This window comes from Bombina bombina, chromosome 5 (genome assembly GCF_027579735.1).
Source record: "Bombina bombina isolate aBomBom1 chromosome 5, aBomBom1.pri, whole genome shotgun sequence".
Classification (NCBI taxonomy): domain Eukaryota; kingdom Metazoa; phylum Chordata; class Amphibia; order Anura; family Bombinatoridae; genus Bombina; species Bombina bombina.
This window is the reverse complement of record NC_069503.1, coordinates 692,778,766-692,791,704: the sequence shown is the minus strand read 5'-3', so window position 1 is coordinate 692,791,704 and position 12,939 is coordinate 692,778,766. Positions and strand designations below refer to the sequence as shown.

The 12,939-nt window shown below is 31.6% G+C and overlaps 1 protein-coding gene across 9 annotated transcripts in view; it reads right to left on the bottom strand.

Annotated features, from left to right (window-relative positions):
* Nucleotides 1–12,939, bottom strand: part of PRPF4B (pre-mRNA processing factor 4B) — a 178,828-nt gene that overhangs the window by 78,259 nt on the left and 87,630 nt on the right. For all 9 annotated transcript variants that reach the window (XM_053714686.1, XM_053714690.1, XM_053714689.1 and 6 more), the window contains exon 8: nt 8–98. In XM_053714686.1, coding sequence (XP_053570661.1) covers nt 8–98 — 91 coding nt within the window. The remainder of the gene's footprint in view (nt 1–7; nt 99–12,939) is intronic.

Below are 12,939 nucleotides of genomic sequence, written 5' to 3'. Positions count from 1 at the left end.
TGCTTACGATAATAGCCTTCAGCATCAGTCCAGTTATCTCTTAAATTAGGATTTTCTTTGAAATCTTTTCCAATGCCAGCAGCCCTGAAACGGGCACTCTGAATTAAGAAAAGAAAAAAAAAGGGAGAGGATTTGTATTATTTATTTGGCAGCTGGTATAGTTAAAAAAAATATATACATTACAAGGAATTATCATTTAAAGGGACACTGAACCCAATTTTTTTCTTTTGGGATTCAGATAAAGCATGCAATTTTAAGCAACTTTCTAATTGACTCCTATTATCAAATTGTCTTCATTCTCTTGGTATCTTTATTTGAAATGCAAGAATGTAAGTTTAGATGCCGGCCCATTTTTGGTGAACAAACTGGGTTGATCTTGCTGATTGGTGGATAAATTCACCCACCAATAAACAAGTGCTTTCCATGGTTCTGAACCAAAAAAATAGCTTAAATGCATTCTTTTTCAAATAAAGAGAACCAAGAAAAATTGATAATAGATGCAAATTAGAAAGTTGCTTAAAATTGCATGCTCTATCTGAACCATGAAAGAAAAAATTTGGGTTCAGTGTCGCTTTAAAGCAGTGTACAGAATAATATATATATATATATATATATATATATATATATATATATATATATTTATTTATTTTTTTATTTTTTTTAATATCGGTTATTAAATGTTTCTCTCGATTTGTAGAATAACAAATATATATACACATATTTCAAAGAAAGAAGAGGCACTCACAGGACTTAATAGTTAATAATTTTATTTGTATTTCAACAATAAAGATTCAGTCTCAGTCAACGTTTCGGTCCTCCCAGGGACCTTTGTCAAGACTTTTTCTTAATCCGTATGAAGAAAAAAAGTCTAGACAAAGGTCCCTGGGAGGACCGAAACGTTGACTGAGACTGAATCTTTATTGTTGAAATACAAATAAAATTATTAACTATTAAGTCCTGTGAGTGCCTCTTTCTTTGAAGTTTCTACCTATCTACCATAGAGAGCACCCAGGCAATTCACATATACAGCGAGTGCTTGCATCCCCAAAGTGTGTGTGTGTATGTGTGTATGTATGTATGTATGTATGTATGTATGTATGTATGTATGTATGTATGTATATATATATATATATATATATATATATATACACACATATATATACACACACACATATATATACATATATACACACACACACATATATATATATATATATATATATATATATATATATATATATACACACACACACACATATTAGGGCTGCACGATTAATAGCATATGCGATTTAAAATCGCGATTATTCGCCGCGGTTTAAAAACAACGAGAGTACACGATTTATAACCCTGCCCACTATGATGTCACCTATGAAGTATAGGAGGGCTCTGCGGTGGCCACATGCGGGTAAGTGGGGTGGCAGTGACTTACTAGTGCTATACTAGCACATGGTGACTGACTGAGCTTAGGCTGAGGGGGGTCTGGGGGGACAGCCATGTCGGATCAAGCTGAAGGGATAGCCGGCCATGCAGTGCTAAATGGACTTGCAGCGTTTTCTTGTCCGGTGCAGCAGCAAGCACAGAGGCTCCCTCCCACCATGAAAAGAAAACTGGCTAGCAGGATGCACAGTCTGCGCGCCCAAATACTCCATTCAAAGTATTTGGGCGCGCAGACCGTGCATCCTGCTGGCCAGCTTTATATTCATGACGACAAAAAGAGTTAGAGGTGGCGCCTACGGCTAGCTGTCTTAAAATAAGTTAGAAAGTGATAATTTTATACGATCAAATAATGTGAATCAACGTAATAATATTAAAAAAGTGTTTTGTGGAAATAATTTTACCATACACACGTATTGGAAGAGTGAATAAATAAAATATTTTATTGAAAATAAATATAAATATATTGAAACACAATAATGATAATATATAATGTGTTCAATATAATAAAAAATGTGTTGAAACCCAATAGTTACTGGATACGTGACTTAGTGGCTGGATTCTATAGTATGGATATATATTTACTGGATGCTGGTTGGAAATCCAGTGAGCGCAATATAGTTCAGAAAAAATGAACAAAAGAATAGTTCAGAAAAAATGAACAAAAGAAAAAAGTAACTGGCCAGTTATAGTTTTCTTTTGCTCCCAAAACCGTCCATCTGAAAGTGGAAATTCTTCAACTCACTGGACGATAGGAGCTTCGTGGCAGATCGCGGAAAAAGATTTCTATCACCTTTTTACCGATACTAAGGAAGGTATGTGAGGATCGGACCCTTCGTTACACAGCTACTTCCGGTCCAGAGAAAAACGCCGCTACACACTATTATCGGCGTCGCTGCAAACAGAACTACTGTAGGATCGGGTACGAAATTCTTTTCATTTGTATGTCTATGAAGATAATATAACATACACAAGATTGTAGAAAGAATTCTTGCCCCTTATGAAAAGATTTCACGCAACACATATAAATATATGTCAAGAGATTTACCTTAAAACTGCAAGTGAGCCCCTGTGAAACAACATTGGTTGCTCCGCTTCTAAAGGAATTGCACCTTAATAAGAATTTGCAACATTGTTACAGAAGAAGATTCATATATACCTTACTTTCAATACTAATATTGAAATTGATACACACTATCAGAATTTTCGGATTACAAGTTTTTATGGCTATAGTGCAACAATAGCAACATTATAAACTTTTCCAGGAAATGATATAAAACTCCTAGGATTGTTGTGAAGATTAAAAGATCCACGTGGGAACCTAGAGACTTTACATATACATCCAGGAACACAGTCTTATCCAAAGAAGTTGATTGCACACAAAGCTTCAAGTGTCAGCTTTTATTACCCCTCCTTTTTGTTTTTGCTGCAGCAATTTTAAAACGTAAATTTTAAATAGAAATATTATTTTTGCATATATTTTTTATTTTTTCATATATTTTTTACATTTTTCAAATATTTTCTCTTATTTTTTCTATTTTTTCTTATTATTTTTTCTTACTTTTTTCTATTTTTTCTTACTTTTTTCTTTTGTTCATTTTTTCTGAACTATTTTGATTTTTTCCCTTTTTTTTGAGCCTTTTTAAGTGTCTATTGATATTATTATTATTTTTTTTCTGAAGTATATTGCGCTCACTGGATTTCCAACCAGCATCCAGTAAATATATATCCATACTATAGAATCCAGCCACTAAGTCACGTATCCAGTAACTATTGGGTTTCAACACATTTTTTATTATATTGAACACATTATATATTATCATTATTGTGTTTCAATATATTTATATTTATATTTATTTTCAATAAAATATTTTATTTATTCACTCTTCCAATACGTGTGTATGGTAAAATTATTTCCACAAAACACTTTTTTAATATTATTACGTTGATTCACATTATTTGATCGTATAAAATAATCACTTTCTAACTTATTTTAAGACAGCTAGCCGTAGGCGCCACCTCTAACTCTTTTTGTCGTCCTGTCTAGCATCCAAGGTTGCAAATTTGTGAGATTTTTTGCAAACCTAGAGGTAGGCCAGTCTGTCCCACTAACCAGTTTGATACACACCCCTTGTTTCTTGGTTTTACACTAATATCTCACAAGTGTTATCAGCTGTTTTTTCACATTTTAATATATCACGTTCACAATCACATTTATTCATTCACAACTGATTACATCACAACACTATTCCAAGTAACACAGAAGTTTTTTCGAATATTCTCTAGATACTATTTAGCAATTTAACGAAGCACGTTTTTTCACATTCTCTTATACTATTAGTAAAAGATTAAGAAATTAGTTCACATAAAAGAAATATGGAGATTTTCCAAATAAGAGATAATCTACTATCAGCAATTGATAATTCTATTGATAATAATGAACCAATCTCGTCTGAAATAATTAATTCTAATATAGATAAAACTTTGACTCTTGAAAGTCTTGAAAAATTACTTGTTAAAGAATTGAAAATTAAGACCGAACTAAAGTTTATTGAAAAATATATTAAAACTGGAATGGTGCCGAGAGGATTAAGATTAAAAAAGGATTGCACCTTTGAATTGAAGACACCATTAAAAATCGAATGGTTTGATGTTTTAGAAAAAGCATCTCTGGACTTGATTAAAATCATTATCAGATCCAGAGAGAGTGCTATAAAAGAAATTAATGAAGAAATTTCCAAACATAAATTATATTTGGAAACAAAGAAAAATCAGAGCAATCTACAAGAAAAACAGAAAGAGGTTATTCATAATTTAGAAGAACTTAATAAAGATTTATTAAACATCAAATGGAACAAATTCTATAGAGACCAGGAAGATTATCAATATGAACAAATAACAGACACAGATCAGGAAATTACTGTACAACAAAAAAATAATAAATCATTATTCAGTAAGAAAAAAGAGAAAAAACTACAAATAGATACTAATGATTCATCTGTTGATATAGAAGAACTAGATACAGAAACTAGAGATAATAAATCAAGGAGACCCCATTTTACCAATGAGAATAAAAAGAGAGGAGAGTCTCATAATTTTAATAGAGATAATCAAAGAGAAACCATTCAAAATACTAATCGAAATTACTATAAGGTGGGTGAAAATCTGAGAACAAACACCTAAAATGAAAATTATGACACAAGAAGAGATGAAGGTCTAGAAAGGAGAAGGGACCAGTCTAGGGAATTTAAAGTATCGTATGACAATAGAAGATCCAGACAAGACTATAATAAGGATTACACCCCTTACTATCCAAGAGGTAGAAATTTTAATAACAGAGAGTATAACCAAAGATACCAGTCTCATTATAATAGAGAACAGTATAGAAATGATTCCTGGAATGATAGACAGAATGGGAATTATTATAGACAAGACTATAGAAACCACTGGAAGGGAGAGAATGATAGACAAGTATATGGTAATTCTTACGATAGACGAAAGGAGGAATATACAAATAGAGGTTGGTATGATGACAATAGAGGAGAATATCACAAGAGAATGGGAGAAAGAAAACAAGAGAAAACACAACAAAATTGGAAAGTACCAACATATAATAGATATGAAGTACTAAATCAGGAGGAATTAGAGTATACTTCTTCCAAACCTAGTTCATCGAATTTTTTAGAGGGGGGCAAAGAAAGATCTCACGACCCTCCGAAGGGCAAAAGGAGAAGAGAGGGAGTAGAGGAAGAAGAAATAGAAGATTAAAATCTATAATTACTAAACCTAATGACGAATTTACTAATACAGGTATCTTTAACATTAGTGATACACCATTAAACAAGGAACAAGAATCCATTTTGAAAAAAGGATTATCATTTGCCCCCACATCTAAGCTTAATAAATTCGAACACCTCATCAACGTTAATCAATTTATCAGAAAATTAACTCTGAAAAAATACTTCATTAAACATCCAGTTTCCTACACAAACATAGTTAATCATAGCTACCAACATACAGAATTAAAACCCAAATCGACCTTTTTTCCTACACAAGAAAAAGGAAATTTTGTACAGTCTTTTGAAAAATTGGTAAGAGAAGATTTGGATAAATTAAATATAAATGAAAATAAGAATATAAATTGGAATTTATCTGTGAGAGAAAAGAAAGTTCTGAAAGATTTGCAAATGAGAAAAGATATAGTAATTAAACAAGCGGATAAGGGGGGAGGAGTTGTTATTATGGACCATGCATACTATATTGAAGAAGCAAATAGACTGTTATCAGATATCACAACATATAAAAAACTTATTGATGACCCGGGAAATAAATATCAGAAAGAATTGATTAAACTGTTAGAAAAGGCTAAAGAGGCCAATTTACTTACTGAAACAGAATTTAAATATCTTTCCGTTACAGATTTTAGAACCCCAATTCTTTATTTTTTACCCAAAATACATAAAAATATTAATAAACCTCCAGGTCGCCCAATCATATCGGGGATTGAATCCATAACTTCAAACTTGTCCCAATATATAGATATCTTCTTACAGAATTATGTTAAAAACCTTCCCTCATACCTCTCAGATTCGACACATTTCTTAAATATTATTAAACATCATAAATGGGAAAAAGATCATATACTAGTAACCTGCGATGTTAGTTCATTGTATACTAATATTGATCATAAGTTGGGAACACAGGCGGTCAAAACATATCTTGATGGAGATGAGAATATGACAGACATACAGGGCAAGTTTTTAATAGAATGTATTGAATTCATTCTTACAAACAATTATTTTAAATTTGAGGATACATATTACCTTCAAATCAAAGGGACAGCGATGGGCACAAGGTTCGCACCCAGTTATGCCAACTTATTCATGGGAATATTTGAACAGAATCATCTTCAATATTCACCATGGGGTGCGAACCTTGTGCTCTATAGACGCTTTATCGACGATATGTTTTTCATCTGGAAGGGGGACTTTGAACTCTTAAATCTTTTCATTGAAGATCTCAATACAAATACCTATGGACTCTCATTCACACATGAGTGTAGTACATTTAAAATCAACTTCCTAGATGTTGAAATAGAAGTAATAAATAACGAAATAAGGACACATACTTTTTTCAAAAAAATAGACTCCAATAACTATATCGACTCTAGCAGTTGTCATCATATTAATTGGAAAAAAAACATCCCTAAAGGCCAGTTGTTACGCCTAAGGAAAAATTGTACTGAGATACAGGACTATGAAAAACAATCAAAAACTCTAATAGAGAGATTTGAACAAAAAGGTTATGATAGGAAAAGAATTGAATTAATTGCAGAAGATGTGAAAAGTACAAACAGAGAAGATTTACTATCAAAGAAGAATAAAGATACTGATAAAAAGTTTGATATGGGAATTCCAATTATAACAACATATTCCACACAATACAAACTCTTTCAAAATATAATTAAAAAACACTGGCATCTTCTATTAAAAGATCCTATTTTGGGCCAAACATTACACAAACAGCCAAAATTTATTTATAAAAAAAACTAGAAACTTGAAATCTATTTTAGCCCCTAGTGAAATTAAAAACACTAAAAATAAAAGAATGTTTGATAGAGGGATATTGGATCAGAAGGGAGAAAAAATTGAAGGTTTTTACCCCTGCCATGGTTGCAAATCTTGCAAATATAGCACTAAACTAAAAAACATCAAATCTGACAAAACAGGGAGAGAGATTAAAATTTCTGACATAATCAGATGTACAGATATTAATGTTATATATCTGATCCAATGCCAGTGCAATTTAAAATACTTTGGTCAAACGAGTAGAAAACTCAAAGACCGCATAAGAGAGCATATATTGGCTATTGAACATGAAAAAGTTGACACTATCCTCTATAAACATTTCAAAGAAATACATCAAGGTAGACTAGAGGATTTTAAGTTCTGGGGCATTAGGAAAATATTACCAGATGGGAGAAGAGGAAATATGGGGAAAAAACTTCAGAAACAAGAAGCAGAATTCATTTATAACTTCGGGACATTACACCCCAATGGCCTCAATAATTAACTAGATCTAAATTTTCTGATATAAATTCCTATAAAATGATCACAATCCCAATTTCTAAACCCTGTACTTTAGTCAGACTAGAGGGTAATCTCCACAAACAGAATTATGATTTTTTAAAAAAGAATTTTATAGTCATTATGAGTCATATGTATTAACCCTATATATTAGGATTTTTTTTACTTATCATATATATCAAATTTTGAAAAAATAATGGTTAATCTCCTTTTATATATTTCTTTCACTATGTATATCATATGGGTTAATCACTGACACATTGAGGTTCTTATTATATATTCAGATGTTCTCTATAAATCGTTGGTTAAATGATATAATAATGGAGCATAGAGATGAATGTTATATGCCGATTAATGATTGACAGGCTGGGAGCTCTCTCAAACCATTGATGAGCATACTAGTAATCCAATATAGAGTTGAATATCACATGCTCATGAGTGACCATTGGACATGTGGTGGCTTAATATCTTTAGACACTGGCTCAATATTTTTAGACACAGGCTCATTATATATAGCATATATATATATATATATATATATATATGTTTTTTATATATATATATAGAAAATTTTTATATATGTATATTCATTTCTTATATATATATATATATTCATACTTCTATTTTTCATTTTTAGTTCATTTTTAGATATATTTTTTTATATATAAAAATCTTATATATTTTTTCTTGTTTAATTCATTTTTTATCCTCTAGTTCGTTTTTTAAGGCATTTGGGGAAGAAATATAACATAATATATAATATATATATATTTCTTCACATTTTTCATTTTTTAAAACCCCATTCCTTTAAGCTAATTTTTGAAAGAAAAACATCCATTCTTCATTATGAAAGTTCAAACTTCTCCATAAAGTATAATAAATTACTAACACACGTTTAAGGTATATATGATGGCAAAATGACGGATTAAAGGATACAAATAGCAATATTAAGTGATGACCTTTCTATAACTACAAGGTAACTTGCACACGTTAACAAAATTTTGTTCCAACCATGAAGGGTTAACAGGAAACCCTTTAAATACCTGGGAGAAGCCGGATCTGGTATACTTGATAAAGGCTTGTGTCCTAAAAGCCGAAACGCGTAGAAGATAACCAGCTCCAGCATTTACTCTTCAAATAACTGGCCAGTTATAGTTTTCTTTTGCTCCCAAAACCATCCATCTGAAAGTGGAAATTCTTCAACTCACTGGACGATAGGAGCTTCGTGGCAGATCGCGGAAAAAGATTTCTATCACCTTTTTACCGATACTAAGGAAGGTATGTGAGGATCGGACCCTTCGTTACACAGCTACTTCCGGTCCAGAGAAAAACGCCGCTACACACTATTATTGGCGTCGCTGCAAACAGAACTACTGTAGGATCGGGTAAGAAATTCTTTTCATTTGTATGTCTATGAAGATAATATAACATACACAAGATTGTAGAAAGAATTCTTGCCCCTTATGAAAAGATTTCACGCAACACATATAAATATATGTCAAGAGATTTACCTTAAAACTGCAAGTGAGCCCCTGTGAAACAACATTGGTTGCTCCGCTTCTAAAGGAATTGCACCTTAATAAGAATTTGCAACATTGTTACAGAAGAAGATTCATATATACCTTACTTTCAATACTAATATTGAAATTGATACACACTATCAGAATTTTCGGATTACAAGTTTTTATGGCTATAGTGCAACAATAGCAACATTATAAACTTTTCCAGGAAATGATATAAAACTCCTAGGATTGTTGTGAAGATTAAAAGATCCACGTGGGAACCTAGAGACTTTACATATACATCCAGGAACACAGTCTTATCCAAAGAAGTTGATTGCACACAAAGCTTCAAGTGTCAGCTTTTATTACCCCTCTTTTTTTTTTTGCTGCAGCAATTTTAAAACGTAAATTTTAAATAGAAATATTTTTGCATATATTTTTTATTTTTTCATATATTTTTTACATTTTTCAAATATTTTCTCTTATTTTTTCTATTTTTTCTTATTATTTTTTCTTACTTTTTTCTAACTTTTTTCTTTTGTTCATTTTTTCTGAACTATTTTGATTTTTTCCCTTTTTTTTGAGCCTTTTTAAGTGTCTATTGATATTATTATTATTTTTTTCTGAAGTATATTGCGCTCACTGGATTTCCAACCAGCATCCAGTAAATATATATCCATACTATAGAATTCAGCCACTAAGTCACGTATCCAGTAACTATTGGGTTTCAACACATTTTTTATTATATTGAACACATTATATATTATCATTATTGTGTTTCAATATATTTATATTTATTTTCAATAAAATATTTTATTTATTCACTCTTCCAATACGTGTGTATGGTAAAATTATTTCCACAAAACACTTTTTTAATATTATTACGTTGATTCACATTATTTGATCGTATAAAATTATCACTTTCTAACTTATTTTAAGACAGCTAGCCGTAGGCGCCACCTCTAACTCTTTTTGTCGTCCTGTCTAGCATCCAAGGTTGCAAATTTGTGAGATTTTTTGCAAACCTAGAGGTAGGCCATTAACAAAACTGGACTATACAGGCTAAACAAACCTGTTAGTCTTAAAGAAATGCTTTTATTGCACTGTGAACAATGTATTGTAGTGATAAATTCGGTAAATTACTGGAACTTATAATTGAAAAAGAATTTGTGTCATCAAATTAAAATATAACCTTTATTAGTTTTATTTATAAAAAAGACAGCATAAATTGTGTGTGTATGCTACCCTGGAGAGAGTTAAAAGCACACTCTCTGTTGATTGTATGATACTTAGCTTATATGATATCACTGATATAGAGTACTTGGTAACCCAGTTTTAAGAACAAGTTTAATATTCTAGGTATATCTGTATATTAATCTATCTAAGGACTATGTGGCCTAATATCCTGCCTGTCCTTCAGATTTTCCCGTAGTGGGTATTGATATATGGTATACCTTTTATGCTTGAACTTAATGGTCTTGGTAGATAAATAGGCTTATAAGGCACTATGAACATCAATGTCCAGTTATATAGCCCGTATAGAGTGAGCTAATACCAATATATACACTTGCAATAAGATATCTGTGGAAACTAGGAGGTCTGGGGGATTACCTATATGGCAGTCTCTCTATTGTATTACCAACACTTGATTATTAAGTTAACTCTGCAACTCTAACTGATATTGGTGATTGTGCACATGCTATTGCATCAAGGGATAGGCTCGGATTGCAGCTAGTGTTAATATTAAAGCAGTCTGTGTCCTAGTATATTGTCCAAATAAGTGGCATTATAGCATCTTAATAGATTGTGGGAATTTTCAACCAATCTGGAGCTATTTTAAAGTGATTTTGCAGACTCAAACTTTATTTTTGTGCTTAAATCGCTTGCAGACTTATTTTTTCTGTCACACTGTTTTTGTTCAAGTAGTGTTGCAGGGTTTCTAGGTTACAACTTGTAATAGTTTGGCATTGTGTATCGAGTGTTAAATTATCTTGGTAATGCCGCCTGTAGGTTATCCTGCTTATAGCATAATCAAAGATATTGTTGAGAAAGTGTTATCTCAAAACCATATCCTCAAGATTTATATTTACTACACGTTGCCGTATCGGATTATGTAGGTGCAGCGGTTAACCATTTTTCAAAAACTATGGTAAGTAGTAATAGCTGCTACCTAGGCTTGTGAGAAACAGACTTGTTTTTTCTGTCACTCCGTTTTGACTAAAGTTATATTACAGTGTTGCTAAGTTTCTGCTTGTAAAAGTATTACACTATGTGTCTAATTTTGTACTTATCTTAATAATAACATCTATAAGTTGTATTCTTTCTATGGTAGTCTACGATATTGTATAGTCACAATTGTCTCAGACCTTAAACCCCCAGATATTATATTACCCACACGTAATCGTATTATGATATGCAAGTGTAGCGGTTACCCATTTTTATATATACTGGGATAAATAGTAATAGCTTCTGCCTGAGCCTGTGAAAAGCCACAGGTTACCAAGTACTAACTAAGAAGAGTTATTTAAGCTAAGATATTTTTGCTAATTATTACAACAAGAGAGGCAGTTTAAAAAAATATAGCGAGGACCCCTGACGCAGCGTTTCTCTAACGCATCCTCAGAGGGGTTACCCGGGCCGGCACACTTCCGGAAATATGTAGTCTTCTAATGTCCCACCTCTAAAGTCTGATTGGTCAGGGACTACTGTTACTATTGGTAGAGCTTGTGTCAGTCTTAGAGTTAGTTCTGTCACGGAGGTTGCTATGGAGACGATGTGTACCCGCCATGGTTACTGGATAACAGAACAATGTAATATATTATTTGGAAAATAAATGCTTCAGTGTAACACTGCCTTGTTCAATTCTTCCTGATTTTCATTCATCTTTATTAAGGTATATATTAGTATATTTTTCTTATAGGGAAAAACCGGAACTATTTGTTTGGATGTAACACCATTAATGTATGTATTAATAGATACTTATCAAGATTTGTAATGTTCTTTTTGCTAAGTACTGAAGTGATATACAAGTGAGAGGTGAAACTAAAAATAAATCTTAAAAACAAAAAACACGTGTTTAAGCTGTGAGTAGTGCTTGTTATAAGTGTAAAATAGAATGTAATGAAAATAAGTTAACAACAAATTAAAGATAAAATTAAAATTAAAACGTCTAAGGACTTTAAGTTAATTTAGTGAAAAAATCTATGATCCAACTCAAGCGGGGATTCATTTTATGTTAAGATAATGAATAATTGGCTAAAAATAAAGCCAAATGAAGTGAGGTGTGGTGATAACACAGTGTATTAAGTGTGATATTCGGAGTTGTTAAATTGAACTTAGAAGAAAATAGTTAGAAGAAAATCTTAACATAAAATGAATCCCCGCTTGAGTTGGATCATAGATTTTTTCACTAAATTAACTTAAAGTCCTTAGACGTTTTAATTTTAATTTTATCTTTAATTTGTTGTTAACTTATTTTCATTACATTCTATTTTACACTTATAACAAGCACTACTCACAGCTTAAACACGTGTTTTTTGTTTTTAAGATTTATTTTTAGTTTCACCTCTCACTTGTATATCACTTCAGTACTTAGCAAAAAGAACATTACAAATCTTGATAAGTATCTATTAATACATACATTAATGGTGTTACATCCAAACAAATAGTTCCGGTTTTTCCCTATAAGAAAAATATACTAATATATACCTTAATAAAGATGAATGAAAATCAGGAAGAATTGAACAAGGCAGTGTTACACTGAAGCATTTATTTTCCAAATAATATATTACATTGTTCTGTTATCCAGTAACCATGGCGGGTACACATCGTCTCCATAGCAACCTCCGTGACAGAACTAACTCTAAGACTGACACAAGCTCTACCAATAGTAACAGTAGTCCCTGACCAATCAGACT